At 36.9% G+C, this 22,248-nt stretch overlaps 4 protein-coding genes across 4 annotated transcripts in view; all 4 read left to right on the top strand.

Annotated features, from left to right (window-relative positions):
• The window catches only part of LOC117946650 (sialic acid-binding Ig-like lectin 5), a 29,904-nt gene extending 24,357 nt beyond the window's left edge, over positions 1-5,547 (top strand). Inside the window, exons 5-7 of the mRNA XM_034874937.1 lie at positions 3,710-3,824; positions 4,343-4,412; positions 4,564-5,547. Coding sequence (XP_034730828.1) covers positions 3,710-3,824; positions 4,343-4,412; positions 4,564-4,959 — 581 coding nt within the window. The 3' untranslated portion in view covers positions 4,960-5,547. The remainder of the gene's footprint in view (positions 1-3,709; positions 3,825-4,342; positions 4,413-4,563) is intronic.
• Positions 144-3,634, top strand: LOC117946651 (sialic acid-binding Ig-like lectin 14). The gene is made up of 6 exons (XM_034874938.1): positions 144-343; positions 700-783; positions 1,055-1,465; positions 1,620-1,940; positions 2,076-2,333; positions 3,303-3,634. Exons 2-6 carry the CDS (start codon positions 735-737, stop codon positions 3,617-3,619), a joined length of 1,356 nt encoding a protein of 451 aa, XP_034730829.1. The 5' UTR covers positions 144-343; positions 700-734; the 3' UTR covers positions 3,620-3,634.
• Positions 5,548-10,074: 4,527 nt separating the features above from the next.
• irgq2 (immunity-related GTPase family, q2) lies at positions 10,075-11,214 on the top strand. The gene has a single exon (XM_034873607.1). It carries the CDS (start codon positions 10,075-10,077, stop codon positions 11,212-11,214), a length of 1,140 nt encoding a protein of 379 aa, XP_034729498.1.
• Positions 11,211-22,248, top strand: part of si:dkey-24p1.1 (uncharacterized protein LOC556718 homolog) — a 14,640-nt gene continuing 3,602 nt past the window's right edge. The window contains exons 1-14 of the mRNA XM_034874922.1: positions 11,211-11,691; positions 12,459-12,545; positions 12,638-13,032; positions 13,450-13,728; positions 14,447-14,701; positions 14,918-15,172; positions 15,266-15,553; positions 16,605-16,889; positions 18,275-18,544; positions 19,129-19,392; positions 19,581-19,659; positions 19,753-19,810; positions 19,918-20,057; positions 20,263-20,320. Coding sequence (XP_034730813.1) covers positions 12,687-13,032; positions 13,450-13,728; positions 14,447-14,701; positions 14,918-15,172; positions 15,266-15,553; positions 16,605-16,889; positions 18,275-18,544; positions 19,129-19,392; positions 19,581-19,659; positions 19,753-19,810; positions 19,918-20,057; positions 20,263-20,320 — 2,577 coding nt within the window. The 5' untranslated portion in view covers positions 11,211-11,691; positions 12,459-12,545; positions 12,638-12,686. The remainder of the gene's footprint in view (positions 11,692-12,458; positions 12,546-12,637; positions 13,033-13,449; positions 13,729-14,446; positions 14,702-14,917; positions 15,173-15,265; positions 15,554-16,604; positions 16,890-18,274; positions 18,545-19,128; positions 19,393-19,580; positions 19,660-19,752; positions 19,811-19,917; positions 20,058-20,262; positions 20,321-22,248) is intronic.

Genomic DNA, 22,248 nt, shown 5'->3' with positions numbered 1-22,248 from the left:
GATGACATTTTCTAAATGCACACATATATGGTACTTCCCCCTTTCCTAAAGTGTCTCACCCCTTCACAGTCACAAATATGCTCTAAAAAAGACTTATTCAGTGTCAAAGTTGCACATTAAAAACGTGACATATTTGATAAACTGTACCTGTCCACGTATTGTAGAAATTTTAGCTCTTAATATAGCAGTCTAATGAGAGCCAGCAGTGTCTAGAGAAACTTCCTGGAAGCTTGCTGTAGCACAAAGAGGGAAGAAGTACAAAAGGAAGAGGAAGAGTCAGAGCAGAAACATTCAGCAGAGACCACTGTGGAGAGAAGAGAGCAGCAGAATAAGGTAAGAAGAGGTAATAAAACATTCACCTTGTTTTTAAAAAGTATTTTTAGATTTAAAGTTTTAGAATTTCTCTTTGATTGTAAACTAAGGTGTGCATTTAACTCAGAGTTTGTGGGATTGTAGATAGAGCTGCTACAACAAAGTTTATTTAGCAGTTTTAGAACAAAAATATTACAAAGTTCTTGGAAATAAAACATTTTGTGAGACTCACAAGAAGACGTTAGCCATGTTTTCTAGTGTGAAAACAGAAAAGGTGATCATGCAACATCCTGTATTTAAATCTGTGCTGTCAACCACAGGGATGGTTCTTGTCCAGTTTCGTAACCTGAAATATTAGAATTTGTATAACGTTTGTGCCTCTAAAAGGAATAGAGACAGACTGTACCAACCACTGAATCAGGATGTTGGTTCTCATCTGGGCAACTCTACTCTTCTCTGTGAGAGACACAGGTATGCATCTTTATTATAATCTAGTCATGATACCAACATTAAAATCAAATTGTCAGCAATAATTTGCCATAGTCAATGTCCTCATAACATTCCCCTTTGCAGATAGATATGTAATTGCCTCTTGTCTTCCAACAGTAGTATAAAAAAGAAATTATTGTTGATTGATTTCCATTGTATGTTTACGCTGATGACAACATTTTGTTTAATTGGTGTATTGTCACAATGTAAATATCCTCTGTCCCTTTTTTCTTTCACTCTTTTCATTTAACAGGTGCATCAGTGGAGGGAACACCATTCTGTGATAAAGGATTCTGTATCACTCTCAGTAAAGGAGAAATAACGGCAGAGGCTGGACTCTGTGTTGTGATACCGTGTTCTTTCAACACCAGTGATGGCTTTACGCCCCAACATATAGTTTGGTACAAATGTGAACCATCCAAACAAAAATGTACTGATTCAGACATCATATTCCACACTAACAAGAGCAACAACAAAATTCAACCTGGGTTTAAAAGACGAGTGTCACTGTTGGAGCCTGATGTGAGTCAGAGGAACTGCAGCATCATCGTCAATGACATCACTGAGTCAGACTCTGGATCATATCAGCTCAGAGTTATTAGTTTACTACATAGGAAGACAGATGGATTTACATTCTCTCCAAGAACAAATGTTTCTGTTAAAGGTATGAAGAGCTACAACAAATACAAATACAGTTAAGATGTTCATGGTGCTTTTGAACTGTACAAACATAATTGGTGTATATCGTCATAGTGGAGCTTAGGGTAATCAATAGGAACTGCTTACCTGACTTCACTCATTGACTGCTGTTCCTTTAGATCTGACCCAGAAGCCCACCGTGATGATTCTTCCTCTGACAGAGGGACAGCAGAGCTCACTGAGCTGCACTGCTCCTGGTTTCTGCTCTGGATCTGATCCTGAAATCACCTGGACGTGGAGAGGAGCAGGAGAGAAGGACTCTCACATCGCAGGAAACATCACTGATTTCAGGACTAAGAATCTGACTGCTGACACTCAGAGTCACAGCTCAACCCTGACCTTCAACTCTTCAGCTGAACACCATGGCACCAATGTCAGCTGTAAGGTCAGCTTCCCAAACAACATCACTACAGAGGAGACTGTGACTCTGAATGTGGTCTGTGAGTAAAGCATACTGAAATGTACTGTACTTACTGTGTTGAATTTTACATCATCAATTTTATTCTAGCAGGAAAATCTAGAAGAATTTAGGGGCTTTTAACACATTTAATACAGTGTATTATTTTGTCTCATAGATGGGAAGGAAGTTAAAATCACTGGTAATACAAGTGTGAAGGAGGGTGAAACTCTGATTCTGACCTGTAGTGTTGAAAGTTTCCCTCCATCTCTAATCACCTGGACAAAACTCAGCTTGAACAGAACCCTGAACAATGACACTGGAACAGCCACACTTGTCATCCCTAACGTGACGGCAGAATATTCTGGACAGTACATATGCACAGCAAAACATCAGGTCAACCGTATGATGAAAGAAGTAAACATAAGAGTGAAATGTAAGTCCTATTGTAAGTAGTATTGTTATGGGGTAACAAAAAATTCAACAGAGAACACCTTTTCCCAAATCTCCCTAATAGCATGCTAATTACCTTTCTCATGTATTGTTAACTTTGCAAAATGTAACAAAACAAAAAATGTTGGGTCCTATATTATTAGGATCTGCAACCTTTCCCGTGTTTGTCCCCTTGCCCCCCCCCCCCTCCTGTTGTCTTTCTTCTGTGTCCGTGTTTCTGTGAGAGGCTGGGCGTGGGCCAATCTGCTTACACTTACCTGCCAGTTCAATCAACCACCTCCAAGCCCTCAGCACTGATTGCAATCAACTCCTGCTGCAGTATTTTATGCGGTCTCACACTCCATTCCTTGCCAGTTTGTCGTTGTATATGAAGTGGTAAACTCTTTTTTTTTTCAACCTTTTCCTGTTTGCTTGCGCTTTTGCTCACTGCCTTTTTGGTTACCTGTTGCCTGACCTTGTGCTCTTTTTGCTTCTTTAGTCCTGCCGTGCGCTACCTGCCTGTTTGGCTGGCCCGGCCTCATTTCTGTTTTTTTCAGCCTACAATTAGACCACTGCTCACAAACCCAGGCTGCCAGGGCAGCCTCTAGCTCACCCAGTAAAAGGGTTCGCACCATGTTGGCTGAGTCCTGCAGCGGGCTGGGTTTGAATCCAACCTGCGGCCCTTAGCTGCATGTCGTCCCCCATCTCTCCCCCTTTCATGTCTATCCACTGTCAATAAAGGGAAAATCCACAAAAAAAACTAAACAAACCCAGCCAATGGTTGCTGATAATAGGCAATATAGATATTGCATTAAAGATCAGCAACCCACTCAGATCAGCTGGTGTTCTGTCTATAATGCAATGGTATGGAAATGTGTATGCAAGAATGGCTGTGTAGTCTCCTTTGTTATATTTTCATTTAGTCTTACTGTATGTTTGCTGTGTTTTTGAGAGTCTCCTTTTGCGTCTGTAGTTTTTCCAAGGATCCTAAGCAGCTCTGGTTGTGAGGTTCAGTCGGGGGTCCTAACCTGTGTTTGCATCAGTGAGGGGATTCCTTTGCCCACAATCCAATGGCCTCTGTTGAAGAACCATGCTGAGTACTCTATTATGACCAATATGTCACACCACACAGTGAATATCAGCCTTTCTGTATCTTTCAAAGATAACAACTACACCACTGTTGATTGTGTCAGCATCAGTGACGTTGGGGAAGATAAAAAGAACCTTACGATAAAAAAGGGTAAGCGTTACAAATTTAAATACCTCTCCAACTCTAGACCACTGGTCTAAGACATCCTTGCCTCATTTTATTAAAAGTAGGCAGCGGTGATCACAATTGTTTCTTTTTTTTAAAACAATTTCTCGTTCTTTTGATTCCAGATCCGTTCAAAACATTTTTCATGACTTTACATAAAAATCCACAAGTCATCATTGCATTTTTGATTGGGATACTTCTTGCAGCAACCATCTGCTGCTTGGACAGAAAGTGCCGCAGGTAAATTTTTAACAAAAGAATCTGTTTTCTTTATGTAACTGTGCTTCTTTTGACATGTGTGTTGATCAATCATAAAGGACCACACCAGCATGCTTTATACATTTCAGAGAAAATCAAAAATACTCATAAGTATTATATTGTAAAATATGTAAAACAACCGTTGTTCAAGGCATGTCTCAAACATTTTTCAATGTGTTTTTACACGTAGTATACACAAAGAATCACTATAAGGAGTATAAACTTGAATTTGGTTGATCATCACAGTTCATTTTTTCTGTATTCATTGTTATAACAGTAAGCCGGTATGCTGCCTAGCAATACGTATACCATCAATTGTTACCTGATAAGTTGAAAAAATCCAAAGAAAATGGTTAGCAGTCAGTATTAGCTTATTTGAACAAACGTTATAATGTTATATTGTTTAACTAAATGCTGGAATACATGTTACTTCGGTCATTTGTGGGCTGAATCATTAAAAATGTAAAAAGAATTTAAAATCTGATACAATTTCTCCCCAGGAAAAAACAAAAGAGCACTAGGAATGATATTGAGACTCTAGAGATGGCGACAACTGAAGCAGATCCATTGGTATTTATATCAACATAGCTGGTCATAATTATAAATTGCTGTGTTGGGTGATGATTGACAATATGCACATATGTCATGCCTAGTGTACATACAGTTGTCTGGCTTGTATCAGCTGGCAGATAATATATTGTTTCTGAAATGTACCTGACAGATCAATGCTGGTCATGCAGTGGAAAATGAAGAAGCCAATGACCAAGAGTCAGCTGAAGGGAGAGCCGAGGCTGCTGACCAACCAGCCGCTGGCGTTGACATGGAACCAAAAGAGGTGGAATACTCTGACATTGACTTCCACTTGTTGAATAGGAAGAGTCCAGCAGGGGCAAATAATGCACAAGAGACCACAGAGACAGAGTATGCTGAAATTAAGAACAAAGAAATGGAGGAGAGACAAGACAATGGTGGAGAGGGTGGTGAAATGTTGGAGGGCAATGAGGAGGAGGTGATGATGAGGGAAGATAAGGAGGCACAAGAGTGTATGTCAGCAGAGGAGGGAGGAGGGGATGAGATAGTTTACTCTAATGTGAAAGAAATAATGGAAGAGACTTAAACAGTTAAAGAAACAGACAGATGTTACATAGAGGTGCATTTAAAGGGATCTGGGCAGAAACAATGTGGGATGGCAGAGGGGATTGATTTATGTGTGTGAGTTCTCTCATATTTTCTGATGTGATGGTTTCTCATTTGAATGTCTATTGTAAATGACAATCCTGTGTGTGGTTTTTACCACAGCATTGGTTTTTACCATTATTCCATTCTAACTACAGTATCAGGTGACAACAATGTTTATGTACAAAGTATTTAATCCACCCATATCGCAGCTTTACCTTGCCAATCCTACATCAAGCCACTCAAAACTCAAAACAAAACCCCACTAAAAAAGTGGAAACCTTTTGTGTGCAAAAAAAGCTTTAGCATCTCTTTGGCATCACACAATTTATTAACACTGTATCAGCTATAATTAACAGCTTTATGTACAAGTTTAGCTTTTCATTACTTTTAGACAATATGTTATTATTCTGAAATAAATAAAAACTGCTGAAATTGTATTTAAATAAACTAAGATCTAATGTGTCATCTTTTTCACCTTTACTTTTTACAGGCAAGCCATTAAGAACAAGTTGTTGTTTACAATGGCTGTCTGTGGGGACCAAAAGGGAAGGAAGTCTAAGAATTAAAACGCATTAGACATGCATACAGTTTGAAAAAAAATTGAAACTAACAACTAAAATTGGCAGTACTGTGAAGATACCCTGTTGGAATATACAAGATTTCCTTGTGTCCTTTGTTTTTAGAACTGTAATTAGATTGAGTTGTTCCAAACAAGCTTCTGCTATAATCAAGCACCCAAACAAAACAAAACAGAAAATCAAACTGCAAATTACTGTCCACATCAGCACCTGCATTTGTTTCTATTGGGAAACAGATTACTTGTCCTTAAAAAGACATTAACCTAACTCTCAATGCTAAGAGTGAGCAGGAAGTTTCCTGCACAGAAAACACTTTTTGTAGGATTAGGTACAAACTTTGAGCTTTCAGTGCATACAAAGGTGTCTCAACCTCTGACACTATCTTGTGTACCAGTTCTGCAGTTCATGTTTAAAATGCAGACATGTATAGCAACTGGCATTGGCCGAATATAGGCATAGTCATGTAGCACACCATAAGAAAAAGGAAGTTATGAGACTAAAAATACAAAAACTGTCATGTTTTTTTTCTGTTATGTTTTGAACAGTACAGTAAGTATTGTGCATAAAACGGCAAAGGAAATTGAAATAAATTGAAATAAACTATATTGGACAAACAAGTATTCAGTTCAAACTTAATGAGTCTATATAACATCTGCACAAAAAAGATACCATTTGTTCATTTCTCAAAATTCTTTTCCTCAATGTTTGTGCAATTGCCACAAACTTCCTCTTTCCTAATGGTTTTGTATCAGTTCGGTCCTGAAAGATGTACAAATTCAACAAAAAATTTCCTTTTCTTTCAAAATTTGGTGCAGAAGGCACGAATTCCCCAAATGATATATGATGTGTGTGTAATACAAATTGCATTAAATTGTGGTGCAACAAGAAGAGCAACAACGATTTGCATTTTTTGCACAAAGATGGAAGAGGCAGTGCTGAGAGGAAGAGTCAGTTTAGAGCAGATTCACACGGCTGACAGCCCCGGATGTGAAGAGACCAAGACAACAAGAAAAAAAAACACAACATATACCTCATTTGATTTTGTATGTATTTCTAAATTAAATCTATTGAAGTGAATAATCATGCTGCGTTTAATACATTTCTTGTTTACATCATTGTCTTTGGCCTACACATCGCAGAAACCACAGATAGGTTCAGAGCTGCAGCCAGGGGAGTAAAATGAGGCCCTGGGGAAAGTAGTAATCAAATTTATTCTTCAGCACAGAATAGGCGAACAGACAACATCCTGTATTAATGTTTGTGCTGTCAGCTGTGGAGTTGTTTCTGGTCCAGTTTGATCAACTAAACTTCCTGTATGGTTATTTTTGTATGAAGTCTTTGTGATTGTGTAAGAGTTTGTCCAGTGGAGGGAGAGTGTCTCAATCATCGAATCTGGTTGTTTGTTCTCATCTGGGCTTCTCTGCTCTTTGCTGTGAGAAGCAACAATGCTAATGCAGGTGTTGTGTGCAGCTTTATTGCAATCACATTTTGACACATAAAAATCTACTCTAATCTACTGATATTAAATGTCCTCATACATGTTTCCTTAAATGCTCCAGAATTGCAGAAACAGTTATTCACCAGCTTCTAAAAAGCTCTTATGAACCACACACTTTACTGTTTGGCATAAATATTTACCATTTGAGTTGTATAATCATTTGTTTACCAAATATAAATCCATGAAAAAAAATTATAAACCTCCGAAATAATTATTGTGCATGCTTAATGTACTCTACTCAGTTTTACTCAGAGAGGAACCTGAAACCATGACTGCTGAATACCATATCTGTATCGTGCATCAGGAAACAAATATCGGTCAAACACTGCCACAAACAGCATTGTTTGGCCTTTCATACAGTAGGTTCAGCAGCATTACAGTAAAAGTCTCTCTTCATTTGTAGTAGATGCATTATCAACAACTATATACTCTGTTCCTAATTGTCTTTGTGTGTGTATTTACAGTTGCATCTCAAGGAAGAGAGTGCTCATAAAATGGATTCTGTGTCACCCTTAGTGAAGCAAAAATAACAGCAGAGGCTGGACTCTGTGTTGTGATACCATGTTCTTTTACCACTTATGCTGGCCTCATTCAGAAAAATGCAGTTTGGTACAAATGTGATATTACTAAACACAACTGTACTAAATTAGACATGACACCAAATTTCAAATTTGGTCAAATTTGGTCAAATTTGACCCGAGGACAACATGAGTGTTAAGATATCGTGCTCTGACCAGCAAAATCAGCTTATTTAACTGTTTAACATTTAAACTGACTATAGCCATGGGTCCTGAACAACTGCATAATTGCGTTATTTGATCAAATAAAATCTCTTAAAATTTTTTGTCTTAAATATGTGAAGAAATCTGAAATGGCAAACAACAATTATCTTTATTCAAGAGTAGCAGTCATTCAAAAGACATTGTTACAACAAAATCAGATGACATGTAAACACATTGTGCGTACAAACGCTCACAATTTAAAACTCTGTAAAAACAAACAGAAATGTGGAAAGTACAATTTGTTGTTTTCAGACTCAACTGTGGTGTAACTGTGCAGCCAGCTGGCAACCTCAGGGAGTCACTGCAGTAAGATTTCACAGTTGAGAGAGTGTGAAATGAGTGTTGAGTGAAGGAAACCCCCTTTTTACATTTATTTTATATAAAGCATTTATTTGATAAATCATTTGAGCAGTTTTGAGCACTGCAAAAACAGTTTGCAGCTGAGTGTATGTCTACAAATTATAGTGTGTATATAAGCATTACTGGTTTCTTGGCTCCAACTAACAGAGGACCTGTGCACACCTTTGACTTAGCAAGACTTGTCTTGCTGATCAAACACTTTTGTTTAAAAACAAAAAAGAATTCACTTGCAAATGCATTTTTTGCTGTCACAAAAACAGGAAATCATTGTGTGAGAGGATGTGAGCCTAAAACGGCATCTAAAACCAGGTGTTGGGTGTTTTTCATAGTTTCCAAGAAAAGAAAGCAAGACTCTACAGCCTGGCTCCTAGGTCACATACTGTACAGTATACACTCATCCCTTAACGTTATTACTCTGTTCCACTTTATTAGGCATATGTGGGAAAACCAAGAATTAATGTACAAATTTAACAATAAAGGGAAACATATTTCCGATTTTTGGTGTATCAACATTAAAGAAGGGAGATGCCCACATTCAATAAACAATCTCTTTGCAGGTTCTGTGTATCAACAGTGTTCATACTTAAAGTACAAATTAGGTAGTCCTGTCAGGATTTGTGGCTGGAACCCAGAAGCAGACAGAGACACAGCTTGAAGTTTTAACACAGTTTATTTCTGAATTGGAGAACGTAGCAGAATGGACTGGTGGGTGAATCCTCTCAGGTGACAGAGCAGGTGGTGAACACCGGCAGGGATGACGAGACATTCAGGGCTGGTGATTGGCAGGTAGAGAATGGCATCAGCAGGCAGGTTCAGTGACAGCAGAACAGAGTGCTATTCCACAAGCTGCCTGTCGCAAGCTGCACTGTGAGAGAGGAGAAACAGAGCGAGCAGAGGAGAGGGAGAGTAAAAAGAGAGAAGGCTCCAGGAAACCCCAGCCTTTCACTTCCCCACTTGCGGCTTCGTGACAGGTCTTTTAATTCACCAAGAGTTTATAATAAAATCTAAAGTAAAAGTCAAGTAAAAATACTCCCTTATGTCGTTAAAGTTGAGTGTAGAGGGAGATGAGTTTTTATAATCCTTTCTTGGATAACAAGTTATTAGTGAATATTTGCTGTGTATTGAGAATAAAGCAAGCTGAAAAAGTAAAAGTTGTTGTAACAAATTATTTGTTTTTATCTCTTTATTTTAACATTTGTTTGCATCTTTATGTATGTGCTTGTGAATGTAAGTAAGGGGTATTCATGGAAGAAAATGTTTTTGCATACACACACGGTGTGCATGAATGTGCTTCAGGTGATTGTGGATTAAGACTGAGCTAACAGGATTAGATGTTCCACTAGCTAGACATACACCTTTAAATAGATCAACCTGACGCCGCTGGTCCTTCAGAGCTGCAGAAGAATCAACATTTGACAACTTGGAACACATATTTCAACCACAGGGCTGCTTCTCTTCCAGATCTGTAGGTGAGTGTGTGCAGGATTTAGTTTAAATTGAAACGTTGCCTTGCCAGAAAGTCAATAGATGATTGGTTTAAATGGACCATGTAAACCGTCAGCTGAGGTTTAAACATGATGTACACCAGTGGTGAATGAGCAGGTTTCCTGTGACACTAGATATATAATTTACCTTTGGATTTCTTCTCGGATTATGTTACAAGTTTACTATTGAATTTTATTAATGCGATAGATGCCATCGTGTCTATTGTTACACTTACCAGTATTATAAATTAGATTGGTTTTAATGCTTTGTCTTTTATTAATTCTTAGGTATTTATGGTCTTTCTGGCCTTTTCTATAACCAAGTTACGCAATCTTTATCTTTTTACAGAAATGGCGGATGTTTTCAGAAGCCTGAGCCTCCTAGAGACCCTAAAAGAGTCTATAGAGCTCAATAAGTTATCAGATGTCAAGGATGCAGTGGAAGATCTCCTGATCAGCAGGATCAACCTAGCTGTGATGGGGGGCCGTGGGGATGAAAAATTTGCCTTTATAAACTCCCTCCGTGGCCTCGGCCCTGGGGAAGACGGAGCAGGTCCGTCTCCATTATTTGTTGCCCCAGAGGAATTGGCAGTTTACCCAAATCCTAAACACCCTGACTTTCGCCTGTGGGATCTGCCACCTGCTCCATCCGCCTCTCCATTTGAACCCGAAGGATACATGGATAGAGTTCAATTCTCCCGCTATAATGCCGTCTTAATGACATTCACACAGACGCCCGACCCCAACAGTGTGGACGTGTTCTTGGATGCCCGGTCACAGCAGCGGCAAATAGTGTACTTTATTCTCTTAGCTTCAGCAAAAGACACAGAAAAAAGCCTTGAAGAAAAGAGGAAAGCCAGTCTGGAAATGCTGACATCTCAGGGTGTGACACTGCCTAAAATCTACCTGGTGAGACCCTCCACCCTGGAGAACCTTGACTTCCCTGGCCTGTTGGAAGACATGAGAGGAGACCTTCCAGAGATCCGAGCCCATGCCCTTCTCTTGGCTCTCCCAACACTTACCTCCACCCTGGTCACTAAGAAAAAGGAAGCATTCAAAGCACTGGTATGGGCAGCTGCCTCGCTATCTGGTGGGGTGTCTACTATTCCTGTTCCCTTTGTAGCCTCCATGGTGGACTCAAGTATCGCAGTGCGGATTCTAACCAAAGCACAATTATCTCTGTGCCTGGACGATGATTCGGTCGAGCGACTGGCCCGACATCGGGGCATGGAACCAACAAGACTTAAAGGGCTGCGAACTTGTGTATTGTCAATAGAGGTTACTAAAAGTGAAGTGAAAAAGCGTCTGGCAGCGGCAGAAAAAAACTTGGCCACGGTTTCATCTAAGCTGGTGGAGATGGCGATGCCCGTTCATGCCCGTTCTGCCAGCCGCTCCTTCTCTGCCATGCTGCAAGCATTAAACTGCGCCATGGATGAAATGGCCGCTGATGCTGAGAAGATAGTGGCTGTTGCTCTTGGGAAGGCGAAGTGAAATCAAATGGTTTTTTTCTTTGTGTAAGGTTTCCTGTTTAATGTGTGATTTACCTTTTATGTTTTGGGATATAAGAAAAAACACAATTTATACAAACTTCTGAAATATTTTGATATGTTTTCACACTTTTGAATGCGCTAGAAGTACCAAAGAACATGTAAATAGATGTCAAATACTGTAAGCTGCTAAGTGCCTGTAAAAAAGAAAACCCGGAACAGATGCTTTCATTATAAAAAAAAAAAACAGTCAATAGAGGAAGTGAGAGGGTGTTGCAGGCATACTATAGCCAGCAAGTTGAAGGAGAAAACCGTATCATCTTCATCAACTATTAAAGATGAAGTTCTCTGGCTTGCACAATTGGCCATGCAAATTTTACAAGATTTTAGTTGAACTGTGAAAACTTCCTTTATTTTTTTCTCACTCTTACTTTATGAAGGATGGTAAGTGCTATGGACTGATGTAAGTGAATCTTCTGAGGTAAGAACAAGCTTAATTTTTTATAGAAAAAAAAAAATAGTTCCGCTATTTGACTGCCTAATTAAAAAACGTAATCTCTGTACGTGAAGGTTCCATGTCTGTGAAGGTACCATGTTTGTGTCTAGAGACATTTTAGGTTTCTAAATAAGTATACCATGGCATTTGTAAGTGACGGATTTGCTTTATATTGAGTTTTTAAAAACACTTTTATTTTTGTCAATATTATGCATAGATTTTGGGGGATGAATGACCCAAATAAAGGCACTATAATGTTTTCACTCTAAATATTCTGTGGTGTAATATCAGTCTTCTTTAAATGACAAGCAGAACAAAGTGATTTAAACAAACAGTTGATGCAGAATAAAGACAATGACCTCTATGTAATTTTTTAGGAACTGTAAGAAATAGAAACTGATCCTGTAATTGGAAGCCTAAAAATGTATCAAGACACAATAATTACAACTACATTGCAACAAAACATTTAATCTCAACATTTTGTTTTGGTCTTTTTCCTTCAATATTTTTCTTCTGAAACATTAATGTACTGCTATTTGTTCCAGAAAAGATATATTTTGCAATTCTGGAGAATTCCCAACAATCATGAAATGAGAAAGAAATAGCAGACTATTCAAACAACTCCATGAAAAGAAAAAAAGAGGAAGAATCTTGTATCTGCATAAGTACTTTAAAGTATGTATGTAAATATATATGACGTCCAATATCAAACACATTTTAATTATCTCATTTTATTTATCTATTTGTTTCAGTTATTGAGATTTAGTGCCACATGAAAATGACGGCTCTGGCAGTTGGGTGGTTGGTATTTCTGGCTCTGATAACAAGTAGGAATTTTCATATTCCACTATGATAATGTTCTTTTAACAACATTTGCATGAAGGCGATGTACATAACCTGACTTTTACATCTGTGTTTTTACCACCACAGATTGTCTCTCGTCATGCCCCTTCACACTAGAAGAGAATAACCTGACAGCCATGGAGGGTTCCTGCATTGAAATCAAATGCACAGTCACACGTTATGTTGATGTTAAAGATGCACACTGGTTTTGGATAAAGAATCCAACTTGGCATGACATGGTTTTGACTGGCACTGTTATTTACAGCACAGATGAATCAGTGCGTCGTGTCAATTCAGACTTCGCAGCTAGAGTTAAATATACCGGCTCACCTCCAGATTTAAGTTGGAACAATGCTCTTCAACCAGAGCTGTGCAGTATTTTAATCTGCAACCTAAACAAAACTGACAGTGGAGATTATGCTTTCAGATTTGTAGGAAAAGAAAAATGGATAACTAAACCAGCGGTGATCCTCACAGTTACAGGTAAGTACATAAATCAAGAGTGCTGAAAGACATTTTCATGATATATACCAATAAAATTAGTTATGCAAAAATTAAGAGATAAGCTCGTCTGGAGGCAAAAATTATGAGATCGGTTGAGTTAAAATTCAAAATGATTATCGTAAGAAACGCATTTTAAGAATTATTATTTGAGAAAAATGTATAGGGTTTTGATCATACCCATAATAAATTTGTCAAGGACTAGCTAAGTCTTTCATATCACAGTAACTAGTAGTCCATTATATTTGCATGGTTAAGGTAGAAAAACTAAGAATTAATATATATTGAAAACATGTATTCATTCCATACTGTATTATTAATGTTACTAATTTACTAACACTGACTATTCAGCACACTCATTTTATTTCTCTTAAAATTATCTTATTTTCACGTTTGCAGAAAATCCATGCCCGATCACTTTTGAGAAACCAGCAGCTGTGAAAGAATCGGGCATGTTAACACTCACATGCTCCACTTCAAGTTCATGTCCTTCAGAGCTACAAATTGGAGGTTTGACGGAACAGTCCCTAACGCCTCCACTAAGAAACAATGAAAAAGAGAAAAGCACCACCGTCAATCTAACAGTCAGCTGGAAGGACGATGGGAAGGAGTTTTCATGCAAAACACATGATAACAAAGACAAATATTTGATTCAAAATATCAGTGTAACTGTTGAATGTAAGTAATGATGTAAATCATAACGTTGATGTCATGTCTTACTGGGGTCATATTGAGCTTACTACTGATATGAAACCAAATTTGTAATCTGTAATCTAAATGTAAATTAAGGGTTGGACCTGCACACAATTAACCCTTAACAGTTAATAGTTCTTTTACAAATACAAACAAAAATTAGACAGAGCAACAGCAGTTTGTGTCTTTTAAAGGCAACTAATCAGGTAAATCCAAAAAACTACTCAAACAAACTAAGAAGCAAACAACAGTGCTACAACAAAGCAATAACAACAAGAAAAAAGAAAAATAAATAGATAAATAAAATGACACTGACATAACTTAGGGAAAGAAAAATAAATATGTGGTTGGTTTAGTCTGGTCTTAAGCTTGCTACTATGCTGTATCAAGTGGTGATGTACATTAGTGTAACTTCATGTTTCATTGAAAAATAACTTCAATTTTTCAACTACACGTCTGTTATCTGTTGTATTAAAGTATACTCATCTAGCCTATATTCACGTAGATTACCTTTGCTAAACTCATAGTGTGGCTATTTGTTAAATCACCTAAAGTTCCGCTTTAAACTAAATGGGACTATAATCATTCAGTATATTGAATTATATATAATTTAGTATGCATAATTATTTGCCATAAATAATAATAATAATCTATTGCTGTGAGTTGACTGATTTCCCTGACTTTATTTAATTTGTTGACACAGATGCTCCCAAAGACACCTTGGCTGAAACAAGCTCTCAAATAGTTAAGAAAGGACAATCTGTAACTCTCACTTGCTCCGCCAAAGGAAATCCTGCCCCCACCTTTACCTGGTTTAAAAATAAACAACACGCTGGGGAAACAGGGGCAGAATGGATAATCACATCAATTGAGGAGTCACAGGATGGAGAATACCATTGTGAAGCTACAAACAAACATGGGATAACGCCATCAAACCCAGTCACTATTAATGTCCAATGTGAGTACTTCCTGTTTTTAATTGAATTCTTTAATTTGGGTATTGTGATTCTCTATTTTAACCCCTGTAATACTGATGTGTGTTTTTATGTTTTTCTATAGTATAAGCGAAACAATAACCTTTTTTAAAAACTCTGTTTTCATTTAATATATATACTATAGCATTCTTAGTGAATAGTAATTGATCAGCCTAAAGAAATAATATGTTCTGTTTCAGATCTTCCCGAAGTTGAGGTGAATTCCTCTGCTTCTGTAGTTAAACAAGGGGAAACAATAACTTTGACATGTATCGTGAAAAGAAGCAAACCACCACCTGGCACCTACTCTTGGTTTAAAGATGGAAAAGCTGTTTGTCAGGAACAAACATATGTTGTTAAAAGAATCCAGCCTGAGAACAGTGGCTTGTACACATGTAGTGCCACCAACACTGTGGGTACTGGAAAATCAGGGTCACTTCAAATTAAAGTTGAATGTAAGTTTCACAGCTCTTCGTGCTACATGTTTGTCAGAGACTGCATCAACATGGAAAGCATGTTAATAATATGTAATTATTTCTTCCTTCCAGATGCCCCAAGGAAGACATCCATCAGTCCTGTTGTTACAGTGAAAGTTGGTAGCTCCCTTCAATTTACTTGTATCACTGATGCCAACCCTGCACCGTCGAGTTACTCCTGGTACCGTTACAACATAAAGAAACAGATTGACTCCTCAAAGTGGTCGTCCAAGAATTCTAAAGAAAACGTGCTATATTTGGCCAAAGTAGAGAGAGCCGATGAAGCATGTTACATTTGCAACGCCACCAACAAGATCAATACTGGAGACAACAGTGAGCCAGTGTGCATACAAGTACACTGTAAGTAATTGTGGTATGCTGAAAATCTTCTGTGACATTTAAGTTCCTCTCAACCTTTACTTCAAGTTTGAATGTTACAAAAATCATTATTTACATCTGATTGACCCTTGACTTGGAAAAAAATCTTTTTTTTTCTTCTTTTTTTGTTTATTTATTCATGTCTTTCAAAGGCAAATCATTTGCTAGTTGGATGAAAAGTTGGAATCAACTGTCATATCTGTCCGGTAAATATGAGGCTGGAGCCAGCAGCCGATAAGCTTAGCCTTGCATAGGATTGGAAAGAGGTAGCCTGACTTTATTCCAACAATTATAAATTTTTAAGCTAGAACTCACAAATCAACACATATATCATTTGTTTAATCCATACAAAAAAGGAAGTGGAAAGAGACATGAATTTACTCATAGTCCAGTTATAATATAGTTGCCGCTCAAGTAATTTCTCACAGCCAAGAAATAGTGTTGCACAAAAGCAAATGCAAAAAGTTAACTTGTCATTGTTAGACTTCAGTTTTTTATACGGATTAATCAAATTGGACATAATGTGCATTAATGAGGATTAGAGATGCTAGTTGGCAAACTAAGATACCTTTGGACAGAGCCAGGCTAGCAGTTTCCATCTGTGTTATACTAAGCTAACATGCTTCTGGTTGTAGCCATGTATTCAATAGACATATGTGAGAGTGCCAAACTCTTAAGTATGTAAAGGAACACGCAGACTTAGTCGGACTTTGGCTTATTCACCGTATTACCCAGAGTTAGATGAGCCCATACATTCCCTTCTCCTCTCCATGCGTTGTAAGACATTGTCTGACACACCGCCTGAGGCTAGCGTGGGGGCGTCAGACATACAACACGCACGGAGATGAAAAGGGTGTGTATGGAGTCATCTAACTCTGGGAGATACGCTGAATAAGCTACAGTCCCAATAAGTTTCAGGACAGAAGTTGTTTTCCTGTTTATAGACTTAACAGTTCCTGTTCATAGAATTGTCATGCAACATCCAAAATGAATGAATTCTCCTGAAAATCACACAGCTGCTTTCTCTCTACAGATCCTCCAACTGACCCCACGCTGGCTATGAATACTGAGCTCAATGAAGATCAGCTCATCACCATCAACTGTACTGTTGAAAGCTTCCCACCATCAACACTCGCCTTGACAAGGACTTCCAAATCAAAACCTCAGTCCAAAGAATGTTTTTTCCCTCAACCTTGGCCTTCTAACACTCTTCACCACAAATTCAATGTGACTTCCACTCACGCAGGAGTTTACACCTGCATGGCGACAAACAGCGAAGGTTCAAAGACAAGCAGACCAAAAACATTGGTGGTAAAATGTGAGTGATATAGCCGTGCATTGTCTTTTTCCAAACAAATCATCAAGACCAAAACTTTGCAAAAAGTAGATGTGAAATCATTTTGATTACATGTCTAGATTTTTTGGTACAATAGTTTAGTTAAAGTACAATTTTGAGGTACTTATGTTTCACTTCCATTTTTGGCCACTTTATGCCCCTTTTTATTTTTTTTAAGTGCATTTTCCTGCTAAAACTATGACTGCCTGACTTACTTTCTTAGAATGGTTTATTTATACTACAAAGTATTCTACTTTTACTTAAATCTCTATCATTTGTCCACCACTGAGTAAAATGTAATAAATTAAAAAAACACCTTGAGATATAATGCACCACAACCACAAACTGCCCTCAAAGATTATAATTTACATCCGCTTTTCTCCCATCCAAAATTGCGTTTTGGATTGTATTATACAGCTCATAAGTTTACATACCCATGCTGAAGTTGACTAGAAAGAGGAATAAAAAAAAAATCTTTTTGAAATTGATCCTAATGTCTTAGTTAAATGTTCTTTGTGAATGAATAATGTATAGTAAATAAATAAAATTGTATTCCTTAAAATACAGGGGGCACAAATAAACACAGCCCTGTGTTAAATTCCCATAGAGGCAGGCAGTTATTTCATGGATCCAGGATACTACACATCCTGATAAAGTTCCCTTGACCTTTGGAATTAAAACAGCCCCATATCATGACACACACTACATACCACACTCCAGCATACCTGGAGATTGGCATGGGGAACTTTCCATAAGATCATCTCTCAATGCAAATCAAACCAGCAACTAGGATAACTGCAAACAAAAAAACATGCCAATCTCTAGTTATGATGAAGGGTATGTGATGATGGGGGGTTATTTTAATTCCAAAGACCAAGGGAACTTTATCAGGATGCATAATATGCGGGATCCATGAAATAACTGGCCTTTACTAATAAAATATCTGCCTGCCTTTATGGGAATTTAACATTGGGGTGTGTATACTCATGCCCCTTTATTTTTATTTTATTTTTTACAATGCATTATTCATTCACAAAGAAAATTGGTGTCCTATAAGGTTGTATTTTTCCTGTTGTTTTTAATTAAGGCATTAAGCTCAATGTCCAAAAGATGTTTTTTATTCTTCTTTTTAGTCAACTTTAGCACGGGTATGTAAACTTATGAGCACAACTGTACAGGTGTGCATGTTAAGTTGCTCTCATGTTTATAAAGTCAGTCACCTATATGGACAAAGACTTACCTGGAATGGCCCTCATCTAAATTTAAATGTGTGCAATTATATTATTATTCACAGCACAACAGTTTAATATGTTTATGCTATAACTCACTATGTTTAGATCTGACTCTTCTCTTTTTGATAAATGCAGATCGTCCCAAAAACGTGACTTTAAAAGCTGAGCCTGCTCTCGTTGTGAATGAAAACAAGTCGTTGACGTTACGTTGCATTGCCCAGTCCCACCCACCAGTGACCTCCATCACCTGGATGAAGATGAATGATGGGAAGAGTGAAATCCTCCGGAAAGGCCAGACTTTCATTCTGACTTCAGTCAGGCCTTCTGACAGCGGGCTGTACAGCTGTGCAGCCAGTAATGATATTGGAACTGGAAACTCACAGAAGGCTGAGGTCAAAGTCAAGTGTGAGTATACCGGTGCACTCAGGGCAGTGTACACATTAACTAGGAGATATTACATTACAGATTATTGTAAATATTGTAAATACAGATTGAGCTGTCCAAGAGCAGTACGGTTTTCACGCATAAAATTGTGTTTGTGTTTCTCACCAAAACGCTTGTATACCCACAAGTCAACGCGGTTAATGTTGAATCCTTTGTCATTTGCAATGTTGATTTTCGGGATTATTTAAATCTAATGACATGTTTTATTTCATGGCGCAGTACTCTTACAAACTGTCAATAACTGAAGTAACCTGTAATCTTTCAGGAATGTGCATTGCAAAAAAAATGTTTCAGTTCTAGTAGATGTTAAAATCTTTCTTTAAATGTGATGTAGACAATAATTGTTGGTCGACAAAGCGCTTACAGAAGCCACAATGTTTTTTAGAAAACGACCACTGGGGGATGCCAAAAGAAAAACTTACAATTGTACGCAGAGTGGCTTTTGAGTATATTTTCATTTGTGCTGTCATTCCTGCATGATCTTTGAACACTCAGATGTCAAGTAAATCATTTTATATTTCTGTATTTAAAATGTTCCTGCTTAGATGCTCCAAAACACACCAATATCACGAGAGCACCAGAGCAGCAGGAGCCTGACGGAACGAGATTTGTCGAGCTGAGCTGCAGTAGTCACAGCTATCCCCCAGTCACGCAATATTCATGGTACAAGATAAAGGCTGAGGAAGGGGATGAGAAAGTGTCTGACCGTCAGAGCTACACAGTACATTCAAACCAGCCAGGAGGCTACTACTGCATCGCCAAAAATGAAATAAATCAAAGAAAGTCTGACCCAGTTCATCTGTTTGACCGTGAGTTCAAGTCCTCTTGCCTGAATGTGTCCTCTGTATTACTTTTGAAAGGGAGACATGCTAAAGGTATTATGCAATCAGATGTGCCAAAATGCGTTTCCTCTGATAAAACCACAGCAGTTTGAAACTATGCTACTTGTTCACACATATGTGTCTATATACTGATGTTCTGTCTCTTTTAACCACAGGAACATTGACAAAGGCCCTGTACATCTTTCTTTTTCTTTTTATCCTTTTCATAATCATTGCAATTGTCGTATTCTACAGGTAAAGTAATATAAATACATTTATCATAATATTTGGCGTGTGTCATTGGCATGCATAACCACTGTTATGTCCCTTTTATGTTTTTGGACGTAGGAAGAAGAAATCAATTCAACAAGGAACTACAAACACAGCGACCGGTTTTGGTTTTCTGGTAATGACTCATTTGTTCAACTCATTCTACTTCTTTGTTGAACATATGTAGACAAAAATGACTCTTTTTTTGTGTGTGTGCGTGTATGTGTATGTAAACAAATTCAGGGTTGGTGGAATGACGCCAGGAGGAGAAATCGAATGAACGACCACTGTATGGCAGGACCTTTTAGGAGCAGAGATGACCTCTTGTCAGACCAGCCACGCCATCCAAATGGCCAACGATGCCAGCCTCGTCCAGACAGGACGTAAGACAGCAGCCACACACGCTGTCCTCACCCGGGACAAGGCACACTCTGTAGGACAGAGAGCTGCATGTTGCTCCTCATGCTGGAGTCAAAGCATCCATTTAAGATCCTTCAGACATGAATGGCACAATGAGTCTTCCCTGTCAATTTTTACAGTCAGTCACTGAGTATGAATGCTTTTGTTTTTGTTGTCATCATTCCACAGCCCTGCCTCCAACATCAGCAGTGTTTACTGTCTTGTGAATCCGCCCTCCGGAAAACAAGTGGGTCAAGCAATTTTTTTCCTAACATATTATACTAAGCCTTTTTTTCTTTTTCTTTTTTTTTACAGTTTTCAACATTCAACTGTTTTCAACATACAATGACTTTAAAAAAACAAATTTCACATACTACACTATAATTTTTTTCACGCACATACTATGACTTATAAACCTTTTTCATACTTTCAGCATACTGTACTATGCTACGACTTTCTTGACATGCTCTACTTTGACTTTTTTCGACATAAAGTACTGTATACTATGACTTTTTAAAAACTTTTTTCAACATTCTATACTAAGACTTGTTGACACACTATGATTTTTTAAACTTGGACATAAACTATGGGTTTTAAACTTTTATTGATATGCTATGACTTTTTTACTCTTTTTTGAGTTATTGTACTACTTTACTTTTTTCAACACACTTTTTTTTAACCTTTAACACAGTACTACTACTATGAACTTTTTTGAAAATAGGCCTACTATACAATAACTATTTGGACTTTTTTAACATACCATGCTATGACTTTGTTACGTTTTTCAGAAATACTGACTTTCTTTCAATATTTTTGACATAATATACTGTAATTATACTATGACTTTTTTGACTTACTATACTATGACTTTTTTGACTTACTATACTATGACTTTCTTAAAACGTTTTTTTATGGGATACTATACTATGACTTTTTATACCTTTTTTCGACAAACTGTACTACGAATTTTTATAACTTTTTTCGACATTTTTTTCGACATGCTATGACATTTTGTTTTACATACTAAACTATGATTTCCATAAAACTTTTTTATCACATAATATACTATGACTTTTTAAACCTTTTATTCAACATACTATACAATGACCTTTTTCAACACTTAATTGACATACTATACTATGAATTTTTTGACATACTATGGTATGACTTTTTTTAAACTTTTTTCGACACACTATACTATGACTTTTTCGACATACTGTACTATGACTTTCTTAAAACGTTTTTAGATCGCACACTATACTATGACCTTTTTGACATACTACACTGTGACTTTCTTAAAACGTTTTTTAGTGCATTCTATACTTTGACTTTTATTAAAACTTTTTCAACATATACTATGACTTTTTTTCAACACTTTTTCAACACACTAAACTATGACTTTTTTCACAAACTATTCTTTGACTTTTTTGACATACTATACTATGTCTTTTTTAAACTTTTTTCGAAATACTGTGACATTTTTTGACATACTATCCTATGATTTTCTTAAATGTTTTTATTAATTACATACTATAGTATGACTTTTTTTTTTACTTTTTTCGAGATACTATACTATGACTTTTTTTACTTACTATACTGTGACTTCCTTTAAATGTTTTTTTATCGCATGCTATACTATGACTTTTTACCTTTTTTCAACATACTGTAGTATGACTTTTTTTAAAACCTTTTCAACATATTATACTATGAGTTTTCAATTTTTTTTTCAACAAACTATACCAAGACCTTTTACATTTTTTTTTGACATACTATATTACGACTTTTTTTCAACATACTTTACTTTTTTTTTATGATTTTTTTTTACTTTTTGCAAGATACTATACCAAGACCTTTTTATACTTTTTTTGACATACTATACTATGACTTTTTTCAACATACTTTACTATGACTTTTAAAAAACTTTTTTTGACATATTATACTATAACTTTTTTAAACCTTTTTTCGACATACTGCACTATGACTTTCTTAAAACGTTTTTTATCGCATACTGTACTATGACTTTATAAATCTTTTTTATAAACTAAACTATGACTTTTTTGACATACTATACCATGAGTATACTTTCTTAAAACTTTTTTTTTATCGTATACTATACTATGACCTTTTCGACACACTATATTATAACTTTTTTCACTTACTGTACTATGACTTTCT

Source organism: Etheostoma cragini, chromosome 6 (assembly GCF_013103735.1).
Source record: "Etheostoma cragini isolate CJK2018 chromosome 6, CSU_Ecrag_1.0, whole genome shotgun sequence".
In the NCBI taxonomy this organism is placed as follows: Eukaryota; Metazoa; Chordata; class Actinopteri; order Perciformes; family Percidae; genus Etheostoma; species Etheostoma cragini.
This window is presented reverse-complemented; position numbering and strand designations above follow the sequence as displayed.